The 26,703-nt window shown below is 36.7% G+C and overlaps 1 protein-coding gene across 4 annotated transcripts; it reads right to left on the bottom strand.

Moving 5' to 3' along the window:
• DIPK2A (divergent protein kinase domain 2A) lies at positions 1–21,787 on the bottom strand. Of its 4 annotated transcripts, none has more exons than XM_081302289.1 (3): positions 21,472–21,787; positions 5,745–6,048; positions 1–2,824 (listed from the first exon to the last, which is right to left on the bottom strand). In XM_081302289.1, the coding sequence occupies exons 2-3, from the start codon at positions 5,989–5,991 to the stop codon at positions 2,493–2,495; spliced, it is 579 nt and encodes a 192-aa protein (XP_081158415.1). In that variant the 5' UTR covers positions 5,992–6,048; positions 21,472–21,787; the 3' UTR covers positions 1–2,492. The 4 variants fall into 4 exon arrangements, with proteins under 4 accessions (XP_081158415.1, XP_081158412.1, XP_081158413.1 ...); XM_081302286.1 differs by having other exon boundaries at positions 20,362–21,606; XM_081302287.1 differs by lacking the exon at positions 21,472–21,787 and adding an exon at positions 19,928–20,352.
• Positions 21,788–26,703: the final 4,916 nt, after the last annotated feature.

Genomic DNA, 26,703 nt, shown 5'->3' with positions numbered 1-26,703 from the left:
TTAAAGTATTCTTTATTAAGATCATTAAAAGTTGTAGAAACAACTTTATATTATAAAGGCACAGGGAGACAGTTCTGATAAAATATTCAAATTAAACAGTAACTTACAGTACAAAAGACAATTTTAATGCACATACAAACCCCAAATGTCTGATTCAAAAATATTTTACTGCGTCTATTAATGGGCAATGATTAAAAATATAAATTGCTGCTGTATAATAAATATCTGATAGTGAACATCTTGATAGCAAAGTGAACAAAATATTTATTGCTTTTCACATACATATTTTTCCCTGTAATTTAAAATTCCTAATTCTTTTACTATCTTCTCCTCAATCTTTTCCAAAGATAAAAAGAAATTTCACATAATCTCATGAAGGGGAATGGTAGTTGTAACAAACTACCTCAAAAGCAATCACTGCTGGCAGTGTTCTCTCACTCACTACTCTGCAACTGCAACCACACTCACTCCTCCAAAATGTAAGAGAAACGTTTACTAAATCACAGACAACTCCCCTGCAACTGGCATTCTAAGATTTGTAATGAATATTTATCAAATATAAAAGATGTTCTGTTTTGGAATTTTATATTTTATTTGTAATGTTGAGTAAGAGGTGAATGTTGGAAAAGATTTTCTTATTCCCACAAACACTTTCCAAAGTTGTAAAAAGTCAACTTAGTAATATCTTCAGCACTTAAGACATTTCATTGAGAGCTATGCAATGTACTGATGTATAAAAATTAACATAATGCAATCTATTTCAAAATGAAGATCTCTTGTCCTTTTTCTTTCAGTTTTTAAACTGGAATTAAATATTGATTTCATCTGCCTGTATGTTTATGTGTGTGTGTAGCAATCTAATTTTAGGTAGTGCAAGTAGAATTTCTATCACAATAATCAAATAATTGGAAAGCATCATACTAATTAATGCTTTTACAATGTAAGAAATACCTACATTAAAATACTTGATGAAGTTACTTAACCATGTCTATGTTCAGAAGGTGTATAGCAGCTACTAATGTGCCTGGCACAGAGTTGATGTTCAATAAATAGTTGCTCAATTAATGAAAAAGCAAAACTTGGCTTTGGTTGTGCATAATTAATTACTTTTTTACTTAGATAAAGTCAGTCTAGAACTAACTACTGCATACTACACCAAATTTTGCTGTAAACAAAATTGCTTCAAACAGAAAAATATTACCTATGTTAGTGATAGTCAACTTATAGATTTTTTTAAAATAGACTACAAAATTCACACATTTGTTAGTTTTTATCCACAGACTGAGTTTTGATGTTTAGCAATTGGAGGAAGCCCCCAGTGGGCAGACTAGCTTCATGATAAAAATTACTGGTCCATAAATAAATAAAAGATTCTAATACCTGATTACACTCAAATTATGACTATCATGTTAATTCTGCAAAACTACCAATGAATATCTTTAAGTTACATATTCTTGAAAGCAGGAGTTTAATTGCCAACATTAGAGAGTAAACAGGGAGATTTGATTTTAATGATAGCTAAGATATTGGATAAGAAAGGTAAGAAGGTGAATTCTATTTTAAATTCTAAACATAGGACTAAGTCTAAAATTTCTTTGGCATATGAATTACTATCTTGGGCTAGCTGAATTTTTTAAAATACTGGTTTATTTATTTCTGAACCAAAATTACCATCAAGGTGTAGATTGCTAGTATATAGTATACACTTGTTAAAGCCATTTAGTGTGACATTTTGCAACATATGCTACACTTCATGTTCAGTGTACATTATAATTATTGGCATAGAGGGATGTAACTTTTAATAACCTGAAATTATATCATGCAATGGTAAAACCACAGGTGAGGGGAAAATTATTTACATAATAAAATATTCAGCTTTCTGAAAAAACACAGTAAACCTGGGAATCCTGCCCTAACAGTAAATATGTACCGCATAGCACTGAATGAACACTAATTAAAATTTAAATGAACATCTACAGTAACCTGAATGTGTAAAATTTAATTTAAAAACCATAAAAATGGCGGAAAAAAAAAAAAAACAACCTATACACCAGAAGGAAAAGGGGCCTATAAAACAGGCCAATCTAACTTGACATTCAAAGTAAAATGCAAGAGATTCACAAAATCATGATAGTAATGCAAACTAAGTTACCAAGTATCCTTTGATACACAGCCAACATAACTATCAGACTCATTTCCAATAGCTTAACAATATTCATTAATCCACTCAGGCAGTGGGGAGGGGGACAAAGCAGTCAATGATACCTCAAGTTTCCAAAGTATAGGAACATACTTATTTGCAGAAGCATCATGTGAATTTTGAAGTAATGTCTTATTTTGATGGATGTTAATGTAAGATCTATCAGTGCAAGTTTATCATCCTCTGAATGTAATACTTCCAAATTTAATTTTTCCAGATAGTTTTTGGTGGTTGTTTTGCCAGTGCTGTTTAAATGAAGAAAGGAAAAAAAAAAAAAAAAGTTCACCATAGACTACCTCACATTGTTACTTAATTGTGCTAGATATTCCCGCAGTTCTTTTGCTGCCTGGAATCTGCCATAGCGCTTCTTTGGGTTGGCACACTCATCCAGTAAGGCCTCGAGGCGGCCATCTTTGGCAATTTCACTTGGTGGGTCATGGAGGAGTCCTCCAGAAGTGCCACGCCAGGTGGCATGTCTGGATAAGAGGTTTTGACAAACAGCATAATAATTGTGGTCCACAGTAACACGGGCACAAAGAATTTCTTTTGAAAATGATAAGCAAGCCTCCTTATCACAGTCATCAAATTTGCTTTCATACCATACATCCCAGTTTTCAGGTTTATCTGTGAAAGATGGAAAAACAAAGAGAAAAATACATTTTAAAATAGAGTTCTCATTGCTTTCCAAAATAGGACATTTCACCATTTAACATACAAGTATGTACTTTACACTATTAGGCGGAGAAGTATATTATGATTTTAAATACTTAAATCACATATTAATTCACATCAATATTTACCGGGAGTTCTTCAGTGTCAACAGAGAACCAGACAAGGTTCCTACCATTCACAGGTTTAGTGCAGTGATTTTTCCATCATACATAGAAAGAATCAAAGTATGACAAAATGCTACAGGACTGGAGAGGATGTAGCATTTCTGCCTGCATGGAGAACATCTTATTTTAGGTCTTAAAAGATAACAAGTCTGAAAAGAAACAAGGGAAAACAGCATTGTAGGCCCAGGGTACAGTATATGCAAAGGCACATACTAAAGGGATTGGTCCAGTTGGTCAAGGAAACTATGAGAAGTTTATAGTGGATATAGTGTGAGACAGGTATCTGGAAAGGAAGTATAGATGAGGCTGGAGAAAGATACTGTAACTTGAGCAATCATGACCATGCCTTGTTTTATAGAAAGATAGTTCTTGCTAAGGATCAGAGACACTAAGATGATGACAGCAACTAAAGAAGGCCCAGTTTGGAAAAATATTTGACAGGTAATTAACAGGTAAGAGTATGTGTTAAGTTTAAGGTTTTAACTGGATCAGAAGGTAGGTGATAATAAAGTGTCAATTCTCTATAATAGAAAGAAAACAAAGTAGCTATAAGGTATTCAGGAGGGCTCCTGACACATGTAACTAGAACTAGACTGGAACTGTATGAGCTCAGGGGTATAATAACCATATTGTTTGCATCCATGTACTAGATGGAGTCAAGGTTTGAAGGACAAGTCACAAGCTTTATGTGGAAAAGAAAAGAAATTTAGGCAGATGAAACCATTTGGGAAAACCCAGAAGTAAAAAGGTTCATTTGAGAAAACAAAAGGCCATAATTCCTGAAGAATCAAAGGTAAAAGAAAGAGGGATATTAAAAATGAAGCATGACAGGACCTACTCACACAGATCGTGCCCTGGTGAGGAATCTGGATTTTACTTGAAGCATGATAAGAAGCCATTAGATCATTTACAAAAATGAAGAGATAAGATCTGATTTGTTTTTCAAAAGTTGGTATTCTAGAAGACAGCAAAGGAAGACAGGATTTCAAGAAGTTGTTACTAATCAAGAGTCACTTTCTCAACTTACTATTAGGTAGTTGCTAATGGCAAAGAAGATATCTAAGTCAGATTCTAATGGGTTAAGGAAATGAACAGAAACAGAAGTAGAAATAGGTAAATCAGCAAAATATATTTAAAAAAAAAAAACAACTGAAAAGCAAAAAGTAGCAGAAAGGGCTCTCATACAAACTTGTTTATGTGGAGGTAAAATAAATTGGATATTAATTGGAGTGGGAAGTGAAGGTAATATAAATTCTTTTAGAACTATTGTTTAAAAAAGAGATGAATTTTTTTTAACTAAGTTTGTATGATAAATGGAAAGACAATGAGGGAGTTGCCCCAGCAAAACTTCAATTTTCCTGTGAATAAAAAAAAAAAAAAAAGATCATTTATTAGAAAGTAGATTGAAGAGGATAAATAACTAGATAGGGGCCTTCTATAAAAGGACCCTATATAGAAGGTCCAACTATGAGACATTTGAGAAGAGTTGACCAGAGTTTAAATAGCACTAGAAAAATGTTCACTATATGAAATTAAAAAAATATAGATGTTATATGATTGGATTCATCCAAGGTCAGCAATTAGCTGGTATAAACACTGAAACCATTAATCCAGAAATGTCTGCATATAATGAAATACAAAAAATACAAAAAATTATTTTTACAAACACTGGAATAAAAATTTCAAAAGTTCAGGCAAACTGTACAACTCTTTGAACACATTAAAAATAAGTGAATTATACATTAAAAAAAATTTTAAAAAGAGCCTGGTGTAAGATGCTACAACAACATTCCAACAGGGCATTCACTCCCTGTAGGAGGATTTTCATAGCAAGTTAAGAAATAAAAAGAAAGTAGCTTAGTAAGCACACAATCAAAGCAATTAAAACAAGCAAGTGCTTAACAGTACTGTGCTAAATCATGCAAAAAGTTAGTGTAACCAAATATAATATTATTGTATTAGCTGCATTTTTCAGATGCCATAAATTTGCAACTTCTATTAATCTGAAGGTCCATATATCCCTTATATATCAGGGGAGCATATGAGATTAAAATATAAGATCCTTACCATGGACCATAAACCCTTTGATTCCTTTTCCTAACTGAATTGGTTCTAAAATATAGACTTTAACACTTTAAAATTCCTATGGCATTTAATTTTCAAAATAGATCAGATATTATGCCAACCTATCATGTAGAGAGAGCTCACAAATAAAATGGAGAGCAAAGTTCTGGGTAAAATGTAATAATCAGAATGTCAAATTAAAGTCAGAGTTGCAGTATTAGGAATCACACAAATGGTTAAGAACAACAGAACATAAACCATTGTTTTAAGAGACCCCCCACAGAAAAATGAGGCCTTCATGAAAGTAGGACAGTCTCTCTGGTAGATTTTGACAAAATAAACTTAATTCTGCATTAGACTCCTAAACCTTAGAAGGTAGCACACTGTACACAAAAGACATACACACACACAAAGAATATTTGTATAGATATTAAACTTTAAAGATATTTACTAAATATGGGGAAACTGTGACTAAGAATATAACAAATAAATTAATATTTGTTTGCTGACATTGGTTATGTAAAGTAAAGAAAGATGCAAGGTTGCCGTCTAAGGAGGAAATTTAAGGCTTGCTTCATTTAAATAAAAACATTGTTTCAACAGAAAAATTATAAACAAAACAAATCTAAAAGTTACATACTTACTTTGTCTAATTAATCTTTTGTCAGCAACCAAAACATTTTCAGCATCCACAATGATTACCTTCCCATCTCGAGGACCAACTGCAAAATTGTCAAAGCTGACATCCAGGAGGTAGAGTGCAAATTCAAAGTCATTGTTTGTAAGCTGCTCAGCTATTTCCATTAACTGCCAGGCAAGGTCAACTCGTTTCTCCCATGGTGCGTTGAAGTAACTCCAAAGTTCTTCTCCAACATAATTGACAGCCACCATTCTTCCACAAGCCCCAAGATATTTTGCAAATGGCCAACCTTCATCAGATGGAAAACTCTACAAAAGAATTAGCTTACCATTATAAGAGATTCTAATGATGACATCCTCTTAGTAGAAATTACTACTAGAAATCACTGAATTTTCTTGTTATTGTCAACAGCTCATTAGATAAATTTATTTTTTTTCTACCTCATACCATTGCAATGGACCTGAAAAAATGTAAATGATGAACTTTCTATTTTAAGTTAAAATAAGATTTTACAAGATGTGCTTATCCCAAATCTCTAAACCAAACTTATAGATCAAAGACAAGACACTATCTTTATCGCCAAATCTAAAGTATTTACACTTTCCTGTCATCTTCTTGACTCAGGAAAGTGAAATCAACCAATCATTCTAGTGAGTGGACAGTAGTGCAAATCTATTCCCAACCATTATTTACCAGGCACGATGTACTAGGCTATGCTGATAAAGAGAGTAAACTAAAGAATTAGTTTCTTGAGCTATAGGCTCTTATTTTGGAAGACCAGACAGAAAACCTACCAATTAATTAGGGTACCTGGTTCTGGCCCTAGAGAGCATTTAACAGGGGCCTTAGGTAATCCAGAAAGAGGGGTAGAATTTAGGGAAAGACTCTTGGGCTTTTAACTACATCCCAAGGTGAGGAAGGGACAAACTGATCCCTAGCAATTCTACCTCCACTCCAAGCATCTTTGGCTAGTCTTATTTTCCTTTCCCCAGCCACAACATTTTCTGTTCACCTTGGCCCAGCCTCAAAATTATTTATTTTCCTAAGTTTATCAAGATTTTTACAATGGATATTGTTTTAAATCAAAAGAAAAATCTGCCATAATCATAAACAAGTCATTTTCAACTTAAGTAAAATGGTAGTTTATATGTAAAATACTTTCTACTGCTAAGCACCAACTACAAAATGAGCATTGGAGGGGAAAAGAAATATGGGAAGTGTTATCTTAGACAACTTCTTAGATAAGATCACAAGATGGGAGGTGTTTTAGAGCCATTTCCTCTGCCTCCAACTTTTCTTTAGGTTGGAAAAGAAAAATTATGAGATGTTTACATAGCCACTATAGGGAGTGAAGGTGAACTGTGAAGACAGTATTTTATTTATTTATATATATATATATATATATAAATAAATAATCTCATAACAAAACACTGCGGAAAGAATATAAATGTGGTTACTTCCATTGCTAAAAATTGAACAATCTACATATACTTAAAGAGTTAGAGGCTCTTTTTGTGTCTCTTAAGATGCAATATTAATTTTACCCTGAGCTTTTGTCAAGACATAATAATATCCTTACATTAAAATTTTTATCAACTATAAAATAGAAAGAATATTTTTTACAACTAATTTTCACCCATAATTTCCCATTTTCAAATTTGCTTTGGGTATTGAGAAAAGTGACAGATTGCTCATATCCAAAGTGATAAACTGGTAACTACACATTGTTTTCAACTTTTTCTCCCAATTTAAAATACCTCATTGACCTTGACATTTTGGTTAGACAATGATAAATGATTTAACTATTATCCAGAGGTACTCGTGTATAAAGCCCCTGACCAAAAAAAAAAAAAAAAAAAAGGAAAAACACTAAAAATATGTAAATATCTAAAACAAAATAATTTTGTCATGTAAAAAGTAAAACAAAGACTCTTCCATACACTATTGATATATTATTCACATGCTATACTGTAGAACAGATATAAACATATCTTTGTGCAAGTAAAGTAAAATGGTCTTTGACAACAGGAGAAAAGGGAATTCTGCCAACATGAGCACATGTACAAATGCCTCCTTGTTTTTGGAGTCTTTCCAACTGGCAAACGACAGTCAAATCCACACTTCATTACCCAAGTCCCTCACAGAACAGCGTAGAATATACGAACAAATGTCACATTGAGCAACTTTATACTCTTATAGTGATTTTGACAATTCTAACTGAAGTCTTTTATTTCTCATTTTATAAAAAGCACTACAATTCTTTCATATAGTTTGCTACCTAATCTTTTGGAATGACTTTAATAAATGAATTCATACCATTTGCTCACATGACAAGAATTTTTCATTGCATAATCAAAATAGTCAGATATCCTTAATGAAAACAGAATTCTGTCGGACACATTGTAGTTAAAAAAAAGAAAAACAACTCAAGGGAAGCCAAAATATTTGTTAGTTGCATATTAAGCAATCAATCCTGGCTTAGAATCAAATTATCATGGTCAAGTAGAGTTTGAGAGGAAAAACTCAAAACCTAGATTTGTTAAATATATCAAGCAATATACAAGACAAGTATTCCTGGTGACCAAACTCCCACAGGCCATAAAACACAGTAGCTAGGTAGGATAAGTTGCTTAGTACAGACTAGGTACACACTTTCTTATTTAAAACCAAATCTAAAACCCAGACTTTTCAATTGCCTAAACAATCATAATTTGATATAATCTGAAATGATGTGACTCTCTTAATGAATTATTTACAACTGAAAAAAAATCCAGCATTGGGGTTGTAACTCAGTGGTAGACTACTTGCCTAGCATATGCTAGGCACTGGATTCCATTCTCAAGACTGTATATAATTATATAAAGATCCCTCAACAACTAAAAAAATATTAAAAAAGAAAAGAAAAACTATACACAAATATGTCCACTGAAGCGAGCAGCCAAAACTTAGAATGTACCAATTCTAATTGGATTAGAGGTACTTCACTTAATTTTTCAAGGTTTATAATCAAGCTTGAATATATTTCATGAAGTATAATGTGGAAAGTTTTTTAAATTAGATATTGGTTAAAACTATACAAAGGTAGAAAACAGGTATAAAACTATATGTTTACTTTTTTTGAAATTATTGAAATATTTTTAATTTTCAAAAGTTAAAGCTGTAACACTTTATATAAACTGTTAGCAAGAAAGCTGATATCTGGTTAACCTATATAAAACATAAGGTTTTATTTTCCTTTTCTTAGAAATATTCAAATACACTTATTTCATATCCTTCAAAAAATACTGAAGGATATTTGTATCCTTCATTTGTATTTGTATTAACAATTTCACAGAAATTGTTAAGCATAAATAGTACATCCATGTTTTTCATGAACTTGAAATATTGTTATATGCCACTTTACCCTCTTAGAAGAAATTTACCATTTTTCACAATGAGAAAGCAGAAAATAATATATAATCAAAAGGAGCAAGCCTGAATCTTTTATTCTCTGTCAACAGAAAACAGATTAAGTATGCAGATCAAAATAACGATAGACACAGATGACTTATGTTTCTAACCTTTAACTCTGGCTCAGGAGTTAATAAATAATAATGCCCAATCTACTGGTAAACATGAATTCCTTATCAAATTTATATTCACTTTTATTAGTATTTTTTAAAGTAAGTTGATGGTAACACAAAGAAGACTTCTACAGACTATTACTACAAATGTAAAAATTCAAAATAGAAACTTGAACAGGGAATATAGAGCTCAGTGGTAGAGCACTTGCCTAAAATGTTCGAGGCCCTGAATTCAATTCCCAGCACTGAAGAAAAAAAAAAAAGAAATTTGAAGTATTAGGCCAAACATAGTTAATCTTAGCCAAGATTTAAATAAATATTTCAAATGTATATAAATTACCATGTCTAGGTATCTTTTATTTATTTTTTGGTAGCAAAATCTGAAGCCACTTTTTTTTGGGTGGTGGGGGTAAGGGATACTGGGGATTGACTCCAGGGGCACTTAACCACTGAGCCACATCTCCAGCCCTATTTTGTATTTTATTTAGAAACAAGGTCTCATTGAGTTGCTTAGCACCTGGATGTTGCTAAGGCTGGCTCTGAATTCGCCATCCTCCTATCTCAGGCTCCCAGCTGTTAGCATTATAGGTATGTGCCACCATGCTCAGCTCAAGCCACTTCTTAAGTATCACAAAATGTAGATATTATCAAGAGCAATACTGTATGCAATAATATGCGGATTTTGGGAACAAGTAAACAAAATCACCAAGGTCATCTTCCACTTTATGAAAAACTAGAAGTGGGGTGACAAAGTTTATATAATCAATATTAAAGAATTTGAATATTTATACTTTATATAATATTTAATAAAATGTCTATATTTAAAGGGCAATAGAGTACATAAATAGAATAATAGATGTGAGATATTAAATAATGATGTCCACTTCAACCTCTATCTTACTAGCTATTACTGTAGCAAAATAGTAACTTTTTTGAGCTTTAGATTCTTCCTCTGTAAAATTAGAATAACTGTACCACCATATTCATTAGGCAATCTAAGGAAAAAAGACAGGACATATATTTTGTAAATTAATATTACTTTATAAAAACTGCTTACTAAATCCAAACCTTCAAGAGATATGCTTATTTTTCCAACAACTATTAAAAGACATCTGCAGCTGGGTGTGGTAGTGCATTCCTGTAATCCCATCGGCTTGGCAGGCTGAGACAGCAGGACTGCAAGTTCAAAGCCAGCCCTAGCAATGGTGAGGTGCTAACAACTCAGTGAGACCCTGTCTCTAAATAAAATACAAAATAGGGCTGGGGATGTGGCTCAGTGGTCCAGTGCCCCTCAGTTCAATTCCTGGTACCCCCTCCCTCCAAAAAAAGGCATCTACAAAAACAAACACCTTCCAAATATAACAAGGAACCACTAAATTAGAGACACATTTTCACTGCCCTCTAGTACCTTCTTATTTATAATGGGATCTACAAAAATTAGTTACCAATATCTAAAAATATACAAAGTATCCAATGTATAGAGATCAAGAATACAAGGATTAAACTTGGTAAAATGCACACACATAAACACTTTAAGTTGCTTTCAACTTCTTACCTATAAGAACTATAAAGCAAATTTAAAATGACAAAATAACCTATTACTACCTAAATGAAAACCAAATTGTTATATTTTAATAATAAAATGAGATGTGAATGTAATGAGATGTGAAATCTAGAGCTGGAAGGTACCTGAACTGTAAATCTAACTAAATCTTACTAGCACAGTGTTAATTTGCCTAAAGAAGCAACACCAAGTCAGTTATAATTCTTTCTGCAAGAGTCAAAACGAATTCAAACGATAGGTTAATACAACTTTCCAAATTTTCCAATTTGGAAATTTTGAGAATTTTTCAAATTTTAGAAAGGCAACAGTGCATATATACTACAAGGCAGAGTCCCACAAGCAAACATTATGCTGTAAAGATAAAGTAAGATTATTCACCCTATAAGATCTCGGGCTGAGCCTAAATGATGAGGATAATATCAGAGAAACTGGGAATGGAGCAGTCAGAACATTCCTGGCATATGTTAAAGTGAGAAATTGTCTTCTTGATAATGAATAAAAGGCCAATGAAGCTGCAGTGAAATGAATGAAGGAAATGGACTGAGGTAAAGGAGTCTGGTGAGAGAGGTAAGGAACAGAGCATGGTGGGACTTAAGAAAAAACAAATATATGGCAAACTTCAACGTTCCAGATTACTTTACATACTGGAGTTAACCAGGATCCTGTGGTATATAGCATTCTTCCAAAAACAAACAAACAAACAAAAACAAAAAACAAGGTTTTAAAATAATCACAATATAACTTCCAAGTTAATAAGGCCATTTTATTTTAAATGTCTTAACATGGTCAGGAAAAAAGAAGACAAGGATGTTTGAGTAATGATATATAAAAGAGTATCTTTGGGATTTACTTATTTAGTTTTAGACAATGAATGACAAGAGACTCACAGATTAAATTAAGGTCACCTTAAGAGTGTTTGCATTCTATTGTCTTTTCCTTCTCCTATCTGACCAAAAGTAGTGTTCATATGCTAACTTTAAAAGAAAAATTATTTTCATATAAGAAATATACAATATTTTATAATCATTCATTACCTCACCACATTTCATTAAAAGAAACATAACTTTGTAGTTCACCTACAAAGATCAAATAAGTGCATACCGAACAAGAATGCATTACCACTTGACTGAGCTTTATTTATTTTAAAGGAAGGAATTCCTAGCATAAATAACTTCAAAAAAAATAAAGCCTATTAGTAATCCAAACACACAATCCAAAATCTGGCTATCACATTATCTACATAACTGGCATTTTTGCACAAAATAATATGAAATGCAAACTTGAAAATACTTTTAGAAGGTAAATGTCATCAAAAATATAGGAAATATTTAAATGTTTGATTTAAAATCTTAAATTATTTTTAAAAGCCCACATTTGAATGATATCCCATTGTGGTGATGCATGTTATAACAGCTGTTCATACAGATTAGTCAACTGTGCTTGCTGGTGACAGACAAATGTGTTCACAGTTTTGTGAACTGTCTGGAAGGAGAATACAGTAAAATTACTGGGGTGATTTAATGGTTACCTAATTTTTCTGAAATTTCTCTAAGACCTTAGCTTCCTAATTTGCCACATATCGGCCAAAATCCACAGAAAATACTGTAGAAAAATAACAATCTCAAGATTTTTAAGTCCTAGGATATGTCCCATTTATCATGAAATGATTTTCTGAATACTATTTTCTACCCACCTCAAATTCCAAGAATATTAACCAATGCCTTGAAAATAGCAAAATTATGTTATTCACTAAAACTCTTGTCCAATAGTTGTATCTAAAATTGGAAAGCAAAGTCAAAACATACTAGCAATGACAACAGCAACAAAAAACTATCTAAGTTTAACAGAAATAAATTGTTTTTTTAGAATAAATTATTAAATGACCTACCCAAAAGACTTGATCGTAAATTTTAAATATGCGAACATTTACTAATCTCAACTGACCTTTTCTTAATACTCTCACACCAACAACTGTGATTCACATTTTTTACTTGTATATGTAACTACAAGCACCATACTCAAACATTTGTTTCCAATAAAAACAGAATTTCAAAGAAATAGAAAGACATACATTTCTTTTGGTCCCAATAACCTAAGAATGCTACCTTGCATGGTGGCTTACACCTATAATCCCAGCAACTCTGGGGTATGAGGCAAAGAGGATCTCAAATTCAAAGTTAGCTTCAGCAATTGAGCAAAGTCCTAAACAACTCAGTGAGATCCTGTCTCTAATAAAATATAAAAAGGGCTGGGGATGTGGTTGTTAAGCACCCCTGGGTTTAATCCCTGGTACCAAAAAATTTAAATAAAGAATGCTACCTTACTTTCCTTAGTCAAGATCTGATTTCTTTAAACAGTCTGATAAGTAGAAAAGTACTAACTTCCCTGGTTCCTTTAAAACATTAAATGAATTAACAACCCTCCAGCGAAGGATGGTAAAATATCTACTAATGGCACAGCATCTTCTTCCATTAAATATCTGGTGCCTGATTTTAGATTATTATTCTTGTTGCCTCAAACTTAAGATAGCTGAAACAAAACTCTGGGTTTCCCCAAACCATTTCTTCTCTGGGCTTTCTCATCACAATAGGGAACACAGTAGCTGCTCAGACCAAAAAACCAAGGTAACCCTTTATTTTTCCCTTTCCCTTGTATCTTAACCCAACAGCAAGTCTTAGAATCTACTTCTCTGAACTATATCAGGTTTGACTGCTTTTCATAACCTCTACTGCAACTACCTTGCTCCAAACTACCAAGCTCCCTCTCACAAGCTAAGAGCTACCTTCCCTAGTTCTTTTCTTGCCCCTTATAACACATTCTCCACAAATTAGACCCTATTGAAATCACATCTATGATTTCCCACTGCTCTGAAATAAAATTTTAGCTCACCAAGTGTGGTCACAGGCTACATAGGATCTAACCCTTGTATACCTCTATCTCATTTTCTACTAAAGTCCCTATACCCATGTTTGACACCTCTTGCCTCAAAACAGCTTAGCCCTCAGAACTTTGCATCATTGGCTTTTCCTCATCACTCATACCTCAGTTAAAATGTCACTCTTCCTGACCATCCCATTTAAAGTACTACTCCATTCCCAATCCAAGTTTCTTATCAGAGAGCTTGTTCTCTTTACAGTATATAAAATTTGAAATTATCTTGTTCTTTGCTGCCCACACTAATGCTTCAGAAAGCCAAAGCTATTCAAACTTGCACCCTGACCTGTCATCCTTACTGTATCCCAAGGGTGTATAGATCAGTTTGGGGCACTATTGAGCAATGCAGATAATTCTTGTCAGATCTCTTAAAAGCTATAAAACTCTAAAAGGGCTCTAGCAGGGAAAAACATGATGATCCTAAAGCATCATATCTACCTCAGATAATAAATCTTTTAAGATTCTGAATCTAAGAATCCAGGAATTACCTCTATTTTTTAGTATGACATTAACCAAACTAATAAATAGAATTATTAAACTACTATAATGATTTACAGAGAGAAAAACTGCTTTATGTTTCTGAATCCTTATCTGAACCATTTTCTACACTACTCACTCTATTCACTTTACTTTTATACAGGACAAATCCCTAACCCCCTTTAGAATTACTTTCCAATAAACTATAGCCTGAAGAAATAGCTATATGTATACGTATGTGTATATGTATATGTGTGTGTGTATATGTAATGCAAGTGACATTTAAATATCCTCTATGAGAAAAGTAAAATTTATGCATTTCTGAGACAGATGTCAAAATAATGCACTAAAGAATTTTTCTACTACTATAGATGTCTGAAAATGAAACAGTTGACTTGCAAAGAATATACTGTAAAAAATTTTATAATTAAAGTGATTTGCTTTATGCCATTCAACAACTCTGTGGTAATAAGAATGTGAATGGGAAGTTATTTCAGTACTGTCCCCAACACTCCTGCCACCGCCCCCCCCACCTCCACACTGGCAAAATTTCATTTATCCTTAGAACTTAATTACTCCCTGAAACTTTCTCTCATACCCATTTCTATTAAGATATGCCCAGTTATCTGACAGTGTGCATATATACCTGTATTTCAAGGCTTATTATGTCATATTGATTGCAATGTGTTATACCTCATGCATGCACTATATACTACACAGTAAGCTAATTTTTTGTCTAGGTCTGGCTTTCCATCCTTTCAGTCCAAATGCCTTGTAATAAGACTATTTGACAAATGAACAAATAAAATTCAGTTGTGACTGTAAGTCCATAAAGTCCCAGGTATTTCAGATAACTTCTTATCAACAATCTATTGATTGGATAAAATATTTTGAAATATAGTTTACAGCTTTCTAGGTTTTATAAATAAGATAAATACCATCCTCATCGTACACTAGCAATTTTCAGTCTTCAGACATTTTTTTAACTATTTATTAAAGTTCGCTGTTCGTGTAAAAAGAAATAAAGGTTTTATAAGGTTACTAATAATTTAATATATAAGTAATGAGTAGAAAGAAAGAAAAAGCATTTTGTGAACAGTTAGCAGCAATGACAGTAACAAAGAATGTGGGCTACAGCCTACAAGCCAGAAAAACAAAGAATAAAAATCAGTATGACAATCTCCCGGGAAACTGGCCACCCATGTCCAGAAAGCAGAATCCACACACAAAAAAAGCTTACTATTCCCCAGCTACATGTGTAAAGAATATGTACTAGCTCATGCAGCAGAAATATAAAGAACAATCAAAGATGAGACAAAAATATAGAAAGGACAAAACTGATAATGGTTAAAAGATTTGGAAAAATCCAGACACTAGACCAAGGTGTCAAATGATTATGTTACACTGATCTTAAGGGCAACTGTCTCTTTCTAGGGTCTTTCTAAAATAAAGAAGTCTCCCTCCTTTTTAAGACCTAAAGTACATAGAATTGTTGTATTATTTTAGTTCTTTTTATGAAGGATATTTAAGTCAAAAGTATCATAAAACCTTAAATGGAAAAACAGAAGTTCAAAATCTTATGAACTTATTAGATAAAAAGTAGTCTACTCAGAACTACTTCTAATGTGCTTGGAAGCCTAAATTTGGGAATACAATTCAGTTACCACAGCAGCAGCCAGTGGAAGAAAAGTAGGTGTCTCCCTAAGCTGCTGCTTGAAAAACTGAGTAGGGAACATCCTTCCAACAAACTAGTGCCCCATAACACACATTTAACTCTAGTTTTTTCCCTTAATGGAAATCTCTGTTTTTTTGTTTTAATCTGACTTCATACATATAAAAATCTAGGGGTAGCAGAAAGACTTGCAATAAAGTTATCTATCCTAGCCTCTAACTCACATCTGAGCAAAGACCTTGTACACAAGTCTACAACCGGCTTTTCGAAAAGCTTAATTGGATGGGCTGGGGATGTGGCTCAAGTGGTAGCGTGCTCGCCTGGCATGCGTACGGCTCGGGTTCGATCCTCAGCACCACATACCAACAAATTGTGTCCGCCGAGAACTAAAAAATAAATATTAAAAAAAAAAAATTCTCTCTCTCTCTCTCTCTCTCCTCTCTCTTAAAAAAAAAAAAAAGAAAAAGAAAAAGAATCATTCCAAATCTCTGCTCATGTTCTTCTCTCCCATCTAAAAAACAAAAAAGAAAGAAAAGCTTAATTGGATCCATCAGTTAAAGCTGAACTCCACAAACAGCTAAAACAGGAAAAAACAAAAATATTTATAATTTTTCAAATCAAGAATTTGAGAGCTCCAGTATGTTGAGTCTGAAAGGGAAGGGACCTAACTAACCAAATGGTCTCAATTTACAGGGAGGAAAGTGAGTTCCACCAAAAAAGTTTAGCAACTTAACACAATTAGCTAAGTAGCAATAATCTTTTCCTTGTTGATTTTAAAAACTGTGTTTTCAGCAGTGCACTTCAAAGTATATGTCACTCTAAATATTATTTTTAAGATAAAAACACCATTCAAAGTACTGTATAAAAATTCATTCCTTAAGGTAGGAACAGGCAAAATCATTATAACTACAGGTATGGTTTACAGTTAGAATTTCCACTATTTTTTAAGATAATCCGTACCCCAAGTAAGCTTCAAAATAGCTCTTCAAATGCACTAGATGAGTAAAGTTACTACTTTTATCTTATTTACTATCATAGAGTGCTTACAATGTATCAGGCCCCATATAAATACTTTGCAGATATTTTTCCATTAATAAGAAATAAAACGAGAGCTTAAAAACAATATCTTAAGCAATGATAGTTACATACTATAAAATTTAAGTCCTGATAAAACTATGATTCAAAAAGTTTAAGGCAAATGAAGTTCGACAAATACGAAGTAAAACAAATTTTCAGCTCCTCCCCAACAGCTTTCTTCATTTTTTAGAAACAAACTCATCTCCAGTAACCAGGTCAAAGTCAGAGATACTGTCTGGGCTTCAAGAAATCCAAACAGCATAAAATCCTCCCTGGCCCCACAGTCCTCTGTAAATTCAAGAATAGGTTAAGTACAAATACTAACAGAAAATTTACCAACAAAATAACTTGTCATCTTGCCAATTACCATGACACCTCAATTTTTTAATATTCCAAGACTGCTATTACACAATACAAAAATCAACAATGCTCCTCTTCTGCTGTAGGACTATAGCATACTTGGCATTAAAATATACCTCTTGGTGAAGTGGAAAAAAATGTGAAGACAAAAAGAAGGTATCAGAATAGAAGATTAAGGTACTACTAGCATTATCTTGTTGCTTGAAGTTTATAAAAAATTTTTCGGAAGGCAATTCTGTCAGAAAAACATTCCTAAGAGAATAAGTCTATAAGCTGCTATAAACTATTAAAACCATCCAACAATAAGAAAAAAGTGTACATTCATATGGCTTCCTTCACACTGGGAAATTTATATTACAAATCTATACAGCCTTGCACAAAATCACACAGATAATACCTTTCACAACTCCTTCCAGGCACAATAGAAACTTTAATTTTTTATTGTTTCTTAAAATCAGGAGAGGAGAATGGGCTAAGTTAGTATGTATTCTTAGGTTCTTTCTTTAGTATCATATCAAGAGATTTTCAAATGTAGGCCTGGAAGTATATTTACTATAAACAATTTCAGTAAGAACAATTCGAGAAGTTAGTTCGGAATTAATTTCCAAACTAGAGAATTTTTGGACAATAGAATACAAGAAAAATCTAGTTTGTCACAAGCTGTCCAAAAATTCATTAAGTAGCTCCCTCTCCTGGAAAAAAAAAAAAGTGGGTTCTTCTTTAAGCTGTAAAATACACACTGGTACCCTTTATTTAAAAGTACATGAAGCAGAAAATGTATTTAAGTAGAGAGCCAAATTTGAGTAATTTTTCCTATCAGAATTAATATCCTAACATACCATAAGAAGCTATAGTTTTATAGAAACTTATACATACTAAAAAAATGTATTGTGTTTTCCTAGTTAACATATGTATTCCATGGTATGCAATTGGCTCTGCGGTATTAGTACCATTCCTGAAAACTGGAATGTCTAAATTAAAAATGCAATTTACAAATGTAACAGTCTACAAAGTTGACACATATTTTCTCACATACTACAAACTATTCACTCAGAGAAATTGTGTTACGAAGTTTTCAATAAGAAAATAATTGTGATTTTTGAAAATGCTGTTCATTGCAAAAGATGTAAATAACACATAATCGTCAAGTGTAAAACAAACTGAAAATGCCAAAAGAACTTCCAACAAAATATAAAAGCTTCCTGGATAAAGCAGATTTAACAGTGTAGATCACATACTAGAGTTTCTCAAACTCGGATATCATGACTAAGTTTATGGTTATAAAGAACTTGATAGGTTTTAAAATATTAGTCCTAATATTACTTGTTCCTAATACATCAATACTCAGAACTACCTGACAGAAATCTTTCAATAGGCAGCCAGTATTTTAAATGCAGGAAATGTATTACTAAGATAATTCTTTACTAAACTGTGGGGTCCCAGAGATTTTGACAGACTATCTACTTCAGCAAACTACACCGCTAAACCTTTTCAATGGAATAACCTTGCAGAGATAAAACAGATTTATATTTCTTAAATTGAAAAGATATTTAAATAAAAATAAAATTCAAGTGTCAATATATGTCATAAATATGGGCTCAACCTTAGGAAGACTGGCTAGTTTTTGAACTACAGCCTGAAATAAATTTCTTCAAGAAAGTTTATCTAGCCTTATACATCATTCACTGTTCAAAGACATAGCACCATTAAATATGCAATCTGAACTTTAAAAATATTACATATGCCCCATGACACCTTAAAATTAATTAAGCTTAAAATCGACTACACTTAATTTGAGGCAAAACATCTGTTATGATTATTTGATCAAACTGAGTGAACAAAACTGGTTAATTTTAGCTAGGATGAATAGTGGAGAATTTGAGAAAAGAAAACAATTTAAATAAATACTGCACATTCCTAGTAGTGCATTTTAGATTTAAAAAAAAAAAAAGACACTGTTTACAAATCCTCCAGCCATTAGTGACATTCTTGGCAGAACAGAAAGGGCATCGAACTATACTATACAAGTAACCAAAATTACTTGATTAATTTTTAGTCACTTTTCCCCCTTTCTATTTGAAATACAGCAAAATTGGCATGAAAAGGGAGCACAGTAACTTTGCCTGAGTTACCAAAGAGGGATCACAACCCCACAGCTGTAATCACCATCCAAGGACACATTACAGCCGGGAGTGTGCAGAAACTCCACTACTCAAAGGCAAACATTTCTTTTCTTTGCTGTCACCAGTAAAAAGATTCCACCCTACTACCTTAAAAGGGCCATTTACTTCCAAAACAAAGTCAGAAGGCAGCAAAGAACAATAAGGCAAGACGCCAGAACCTCCTTCCCCATTTCTCGCCGGCCTAATATTTCATCTACTTTCAAGCTGATTAGCAGACGAACAGGGCAGGTCACAGATCACGATGAAAATGTCCGGCGTGGCCTTAGCGTCCCCTTTCCCCCACATCTCAGATTTACTCCCGCCCAAGGCAGGACTCCTGGATTAACCTCGTCGCGGACCACTGTCCCACTCTCTGACCTCATCGCCCCCAGTGGGCTTTTTTGAAAGACTGCCAGGTAACTGAACTGAGAAGTAAAACAAAGACTCTGGGGCCGAAGTTAGGCCGGCCAGAGGGGACCGCGAAGGGCAGCGCGAGAGTGGCACAAAACCACGCGGGAAGAACTGCAAGCTCCAGGGCTGGGTCGCGGGGCGCGGTGGACCCGTAGCCCTGCAGATGAAAGCAGAAAGGCCGGGAGGGCGGCGGAAGGGAACTCGCTGGAGAGACATTTTTGGGAGCGTGCGAGACGCACTCCCTCTGGCGTTGAAGGATCCGCAGTCGAATCGGAGATGCTCTCGAGTGCGGGTGACACGCGCAGCCTCTCCATCAGCAGGTCGCCCTCCGCACCGGGCGCCGCCCCTTCCCACGCCCGCCGCCCCTCGGCAGGACGCCCCCCGCCCAGCCCCGCGCCTACCTGTAGCACCAGCGGCTCGGGGTTGAAGGCCAGGGTCAGCAGCAGCTGCATGCGCTCCGAGTCCTTGAGGTTGCGGAGCAGGAAGCTGCCCGAGTCCTTGGTCTCGGCGTAGCGGCGCACCAGGCGGTCGAGCAGGCGCTGCGAGGGGCAGTGCACCAGGTCCGACCAGCCCTCCACCGCCTCCGGCGTGAGCAGGCGCACGTCGCCGTTGAGGCGCGCGAACTCGGTGCGCGGCATGGCCTGGAGCAGGTCGCAGCGGGGCCGGCCGGTGGCCCGCTTGCAGATGCTCTGGTCGAGCTGCGCCAGCTCGCGCTGCGAGCCGAGGCGCTTGAGCACCACTCGGCGGCGGCCGCCCTCGCGGGGCTCGCCGTACTGCGCGAAGTAGACGTTCTTCACGTTGAGGAAGTCCAGTAGGCGCAAGCGGCCCCACGCCTCGAACACCACCTGCCCGTTGAGGAAGCGGCGGCACCAGCTCGTGCCGAAGCACGCCGGGCACTTATTGAGCTGCAGGAAGCGCCGGTCGGTCAGCTCGTTGCGCTGCCAGGAGGCGAGCAGCGACGGCGAGTGCAGCACCATCAGCACCAACAGGCTGCCCAGCGCCGCCAGCTTCAGCGAGCGGGACAGGCGGCCCAGCTTCGGGGGCACCAGGCGCCACATCCCGCCCGCCCGCCCGCGACCGGGAGGGCGAGGGCACCCCGGGGCGCCCCCACCGCGCCGCGGCACGGAGAGCGACCGCAGGGACCCCGAGCGGGAGAAGGCAAGGCGCGAGGGCGCGGGCCGGGACGGGAGGCGGAGTAGGTGTGTGAGAGAGGGAGACTGGGAGCGGGAAGGAGCCGACCCGAACAGGCTGCGACTTCTCCCAGTCACTAGTCTCCACAACTCTCCAGCTCCCTCCTCCGAGCTCCCCGCCCTCCGACTCCGGCGGCGCCTCCCCCTAGCCAGCCAAGTTATAGAGGAGCGGGAGGGGGAGGGAGCGCGGGGACCCGACGGCCGCGCGCACGCGGCCGCGCTCACGCGCACCGCCCGCTCCGGGCGGGAGAGCTGCGGTGGCGCCGGTCAGCCGGCTGCGAGCAAGCGAGCGTCCGTGAAGAAAGGAGAGGAGGAACTCACGCAAGGGGAAGAGGAGCTGAGATGTCTCACACCCAAAAGTAGCAACAGTGTAGGAAGGTGGGAAGGATGAAGCGCCCGCGCGTCCTTGACGCCGCACGCCCCTGCTCGTACTCGCGGACTCTCCAGAGAGAGCGACGGGGGGCCGGGGGCGGGGCCGGGGGCGGGGCCGGCAAGGCGGAGCGAGCGCGACGCGCGCTGCCCGGAAAGCGTAAGCGCGGGCTTGTGGGGGCGGCTGTGGGGAGGCTCAGTAAAGGCGGAGCTCCAGCGTTCGAGGGAGGGATAAACTCGCAAGCTCTGGAGGAGACTTAGTAGTAATTCGTCTTTTGTGATTGTCGAGTTTTATGGGGCCTTGCCCATTGCCACTGGGTAAAGGAAGGATCTGTCTTGGGAGAGGGGAAGAAAGGAAAAGAACTGGAGAAGACAACTGCAGCCCCCTTCCCTCGGGACGGCGCGGAGGCGGAGCATCTGTGGGCGAGTCCTGAGTGGGCGGGGCAGCCTTCTCTCTGGCCTTATACGGTGGGGCGCGCGCCGGGGGCGGGGCGAGGCGGGGAGCGCGGGCCCGAGCTCCGGCGCCCAGCGGCGGGGGCGGGGCGTGAATCGGGGTGGACTGGCTGGGAACTGCGTATTTGGCGTCTCTTCTATGAAGGCATTTTAGATTTTCCTGAGTGGGCTCGAGAAGAACGAAGTTCGCGAGATGCTTTATTTAAGGGAAAATAGGATGAAGGGGAACCGACGCGGCCTGGTGTCTCGGGAAGGGCCGCCCTAGCCGCGGAGGAGAGGCGAGGAGGGGCCGGCCTTCCCAGGACCCCCTCCCCCCACCCCGCGCCTGCTTCTCCAGCCGGCCGGGGGAAACCCTTTCCTGATACTGGGCCAAGCGATTTCCCAGCACCGACCGAAGGGTCCAGGAGGAACGGGCGGCCGCCCAGCTCGGGCCTGCCGGGCGGGCTGCGACGAGTTCCGCGGCGGTAGCCTTGGGGACGCGGAGCCGCCTGCTGCTCCATCCGGCGGGCTCCGACGCTCACCGACTGCGAAACGACGACAGAGCTCTGCTGGAGTAGGGGACAGGGCCTTCAGCAGTACCTGCGAATATGTATTAAATCGTAATGCTTTTTAATTGTAGCGCTAGAATAATTAGAATGAGAAGTGATTCTTAGTTGATGGATAGGTAATATCTGATTGCTTATTAACTGTCCTTATGTCTTTACTGAATTAATTTTAGGGGTTGAATAATTAGGAAGATTATAGTAACCAGCATGTATGGATGGACTCTTTACAGAGACAATGCTGGGATAACAAATTTATTTGTCTGAATTATCTGTGTTGTTTGTAACAGTCGTCCTTTCTCGAAAAATACTGGTGAGATTTATGTTTTTGTCTTTTGTGATGTAAGAATTCATAATTTGAAAAAAATCTTTAGGCAGCTTAATAAATACGTGCAACAAAGATTGGTTTTTACCTGTTAATATTATATGCAACTTGGAAATTGTGGTCTTTAAAAGCCTTGTACAAAACGAGAAGTTTTGCAGCTGTGACTGAGCTCTGTATGTTGCTTTTGGCAGGGATTTAACTTCCCTCAAGCATCCCCAAACCCCATACAATGCAGTTAACCTGCTAAAGCTCAAATTAATTTCCTCTATAAAGACTTTGGTGTCATTGGTCTTGGTACCTGACCTCTGCTGCTGCTGCTGAATTGTAAAATAGGCAAGTTACCACTAAACTGCATATTTGTTCTCTTTCTACTAGCTTCATAGATCTGTTTGATTAATAATACTAGATAGTATGTATGGAATTGCTTTAAAACTATAGAAAAACTACAGAAGTTTTTATATCCATAGTTAGAACTAATGATTGGCATTCTTGCCAGTAAACAGTACTGAGGGAATTGGAGACTATTTTGGTGTCTAGTAAGAGGATTAAATGCTTCTCTCTATGGAAAAGAACTGTGGAGTTTATAAACTGCTCTGGATTATGCCTTCAAATTGTATAATATCATTTAAAGGGTGAAAGTTAAAAAAGGATACTAATCTATACAGTTTTAATTTTGAAAATGCTTGCTTTGCACCTAGTATTTACTTAAAAAGCTCTGATGGTCTTTTCAGTTAATTTTTCTGGATGTTTTTCAAGATAGTAAGGGGGGGGAGGTGCCTTAAAAGCATGTGAGATAAACTCATTGTTACAAAGATCAGTGAGTGAGTTTTAATGTACATCCTTCACCTTTCCTATAAACTAAGGATGCTTTGGACTAATGGATCATAAATATAATTATTCAGAGTTCTTGACCATGATTTTAAATAATGGCAAATAATGTAATTTCCAGTGTATTGTAAATTATCATTTTATACTAACTATCATTGCTTGACATGTGTCCAGTAGAATTAATTGGAATCCAGTACTTAATACAAATCATCATCTGTTTTTTGAGTTGAAATTTTGTGTTATACTGGCTGGAGATATTTTTGGTATCATAAATGGGGAGCAGGGTTTCACTGATGTCTCACAGAAGGAAGCTAGTAATGCTGCAAAACATGGTTCACCGCACAAAACAACCCCCCACAACATGGAAATGAGCACCCCAAATGTCATCATGTGCTGTTTAGAAACCCTGACTTACGGAATCCTCTTATGTACTGTGGTTTTAGGTGCAAAAGTTTTTATTGTTTGTTATAATTATCTACATCAAAAAAGTGTGTGTTCACTACTATTAGTATACAACTAATCAAAATAACAAATCACTTTAGTTTTGAATAATTAAATGTTTTATTGAATTGGGAAAATGCTTCCTTACCTAGTCTATTGATTGTATTTAGTGTAATTATTGTTATGTCCTGGGACATTGTACACATCCTGATCCTTTTGTAAAGACCATAAGAGTAAGTCCCTGTGACTGAAGTACCCAAAACACTACCTGATATAGGTGGTAGTTCCATTAGTGGTTGTATTTAATGGATGGATGGATAAAAAACTGAAGGAATAAACACTTTCATACTAAATACTGTTGTAATGATGCAGACTAGCAAAGATGAGTGTGAGCAGTGATACTGGTAAGAACTGGCACACTCTAGGTATATTCTAGAGATAGAGCCAAGAAAATATACTCAAGGTTTGAATGTAAAATGGAAGCTTCAGGTATCAATGCAAGTTTTTGTCTTTAACTACTCTTAAGAATTACCATTTGTGTAAGTCTGTTGGGGCTACTATAACAAAAATATAGACTGGGTGGCTTTAAATTCAAATTTATTTCTCATGGTTCAGAAGCCTAGGAATTTCATGATCAGGGTGTTGCAAATTTGGTGTCTGATGAGACCACTCTTCCTAGTTCATACAGACACATCTTTTGCTTTCTTCACAGGCAGAGGGGTAAAGGATCTCTGAGATCTTTTATAAGGACACTAATCACCTCCCAAACATTTCCACCTCCAGATGCCATCACATTGGGGGGTTCAACATGTGAAATGTGAGTAACATGAAACACTCAGACCATAACATCAGTTATTGAGATGGGAGAAACAAAATAAGCTGAGGAAGATGCAAGGATAGCTTGTCCTTTTTCTTCATTTGTGTTTCTAAACTTAATTTACCTGCCATTATTGATTAAAATATAATTTACTTTCAGTCTAATTAAAAGATCTACACAGTTATTTTCCCACATACACTTTTTGAATTTTAAATCAACAGCTCTGTACAAAGTTATTTTCTGGTATCAAACAGTTGGCTCCATTGGTTATAAAAATAGAATTATCAAGCTCACATGTACCAAATCCATGATTTTTCTTAAAATAATTGAGTCACAATTTTCTGATCTGCTTAGAATAATGGAAATTCAAATACAACAACAACATCATAATTTATTATTTATGTTAATTAAAATTAGCATGCAGTGTTACTTGGAGTTTTCTACATTGGCTAAGTTAACCCAGAAAGGCACAAGTTTCTTTTCCTTGGCGAATTTTTGAGACTTAATTTTTTCCCCAGTTTGGTTCAGCAGAAGAAAATTAATATATATACAATTGACATTTCAGTGAGAGGTCACATGTTCCCACTTGTTAAAATCTTTGAGTCATTAACTCAAAAAACATTTATACTTGTATAAATTAACATTATTAGTATCTATTTTATGGGTTGGCATACATACTGAAAATGCCCAGTTATTCAAATTCAACCAAGTCCAGGATTCTGAGAGTGTAGGTTCTCATATCTAGTGGAGGGGGGAGATTTACATGTACCAACTGTATTAGTTGTTAGAAATATTGAGATATGAGCAAATGTTAAGAGAGTATGAGCAAGTATGAAATTCCTGTAGCTGCAGACACTATTTTTGCATTTATATGACACCTCTTAGGAGAATATACTGTATACTAGGAAGATATTGCTGTTTCAGCATGTTTTTCTCTTCAACCTCATATTCTGAGTTTTCTACTTCTCCTTATCCACTAACTTATGTAAATGGTGTTCCTGCCACCTCTACTAGGTGATGTCAACTGTAGCCCACAGCTCTTTCTGAGCAAGCATGCCAAAAAGCTTAGAGAAAAGAAACATCTTGTTCAGAGCAAAAGCATCCTGGGTAGACAAAGCTCTGCCTGCTTTCTGACTTGGGCGTCTTTACTAGGCACACACTCTTTTTTTTTTTAAATTTTATTGAATTTTTAAAAAAATGACAGTGGAATGCATTACAATTCTTATTATACATATACAGCACAATTTTTCATATCTCTGGTTGTATATAAAGTATGTTGACACCAATTCGTGTCTTCATACATGTAATTTGGATAATGATGTCTATCACATTCCACCATCCTTGCTAACCCCCTGCCCCCTGTTTCCCCTCCCACCCCTCTGCCCTATCTAGAGTTCATCTATTCCTCCCATGCCCCCCCCTCCCTACCCCACTAGGAATCAGCCTTCTTATGTCCCAGAAAACATTCTGCATTTGTTTTTTTGGGAGGTGGGGGGGATTGGCTTACTTTACTTAGCATTATCTTCTCCAAAGCCATCCATTTACATTTGCAAATGCCTTGATTTTATTCTCTTTTATTGCTGAGTAGAATTCCATTGTGTATATCTGCCACATTTTTACTATAGGGACACAGCCACATCAATGTGTATAGCAGCACAACTCACAATAGCTAAACTGTGGAGGCAACTTAGATGCCCTTCAGTAGATGAATGGATACCAGGCTCTCTTAATGGAATCCACATGAAAACATAAAAGACATGTTAAGTCTTCAACCTAAT

Source organism: Spermophilus citellus, assembly GCF_964194105.1.
Source record: "Spermophilus citellus genome assembly, chromosome: 7".
Classification (NCBI taxonomy): domain Eukaryota; kingdom Metazoa; phylum Chordata; class Mammalia; order Rodentia; family Sciuridae; genus Spermophilus; species Spermophilus citellus.
The sequence above is the reverse complement of the archived record's forward strand: the minus strand, read 5'-3'. Positions and strand labels throughout refer to the sequence as shown.

Bases quoted from the DNA above. Each gene is read 5' to 3' on its own strand.
- DIPK2A (XM_081302286.1), bottom strand. From the start codon at position 21,018: ATGTGGCGCCTGGTGCCCCCGAAGCTGGGCCGCCTGTCCCGCTCGCTG. The intron at 6,049-20,361 runs GTAGGCGCGGGG...ATTCTTTTGTAG, and splicing joins CCGAGCCGCTGGTGCTACAG to AGTTTTCCATCTGATGAAGG. The intron at 2,825-5,744 runs GTAAGTATGTAA...CATCTTTCACAG, and splicing joins CAAAAGATTAATTAGACAAA to ATAAACCTGAAAACTGGGAT.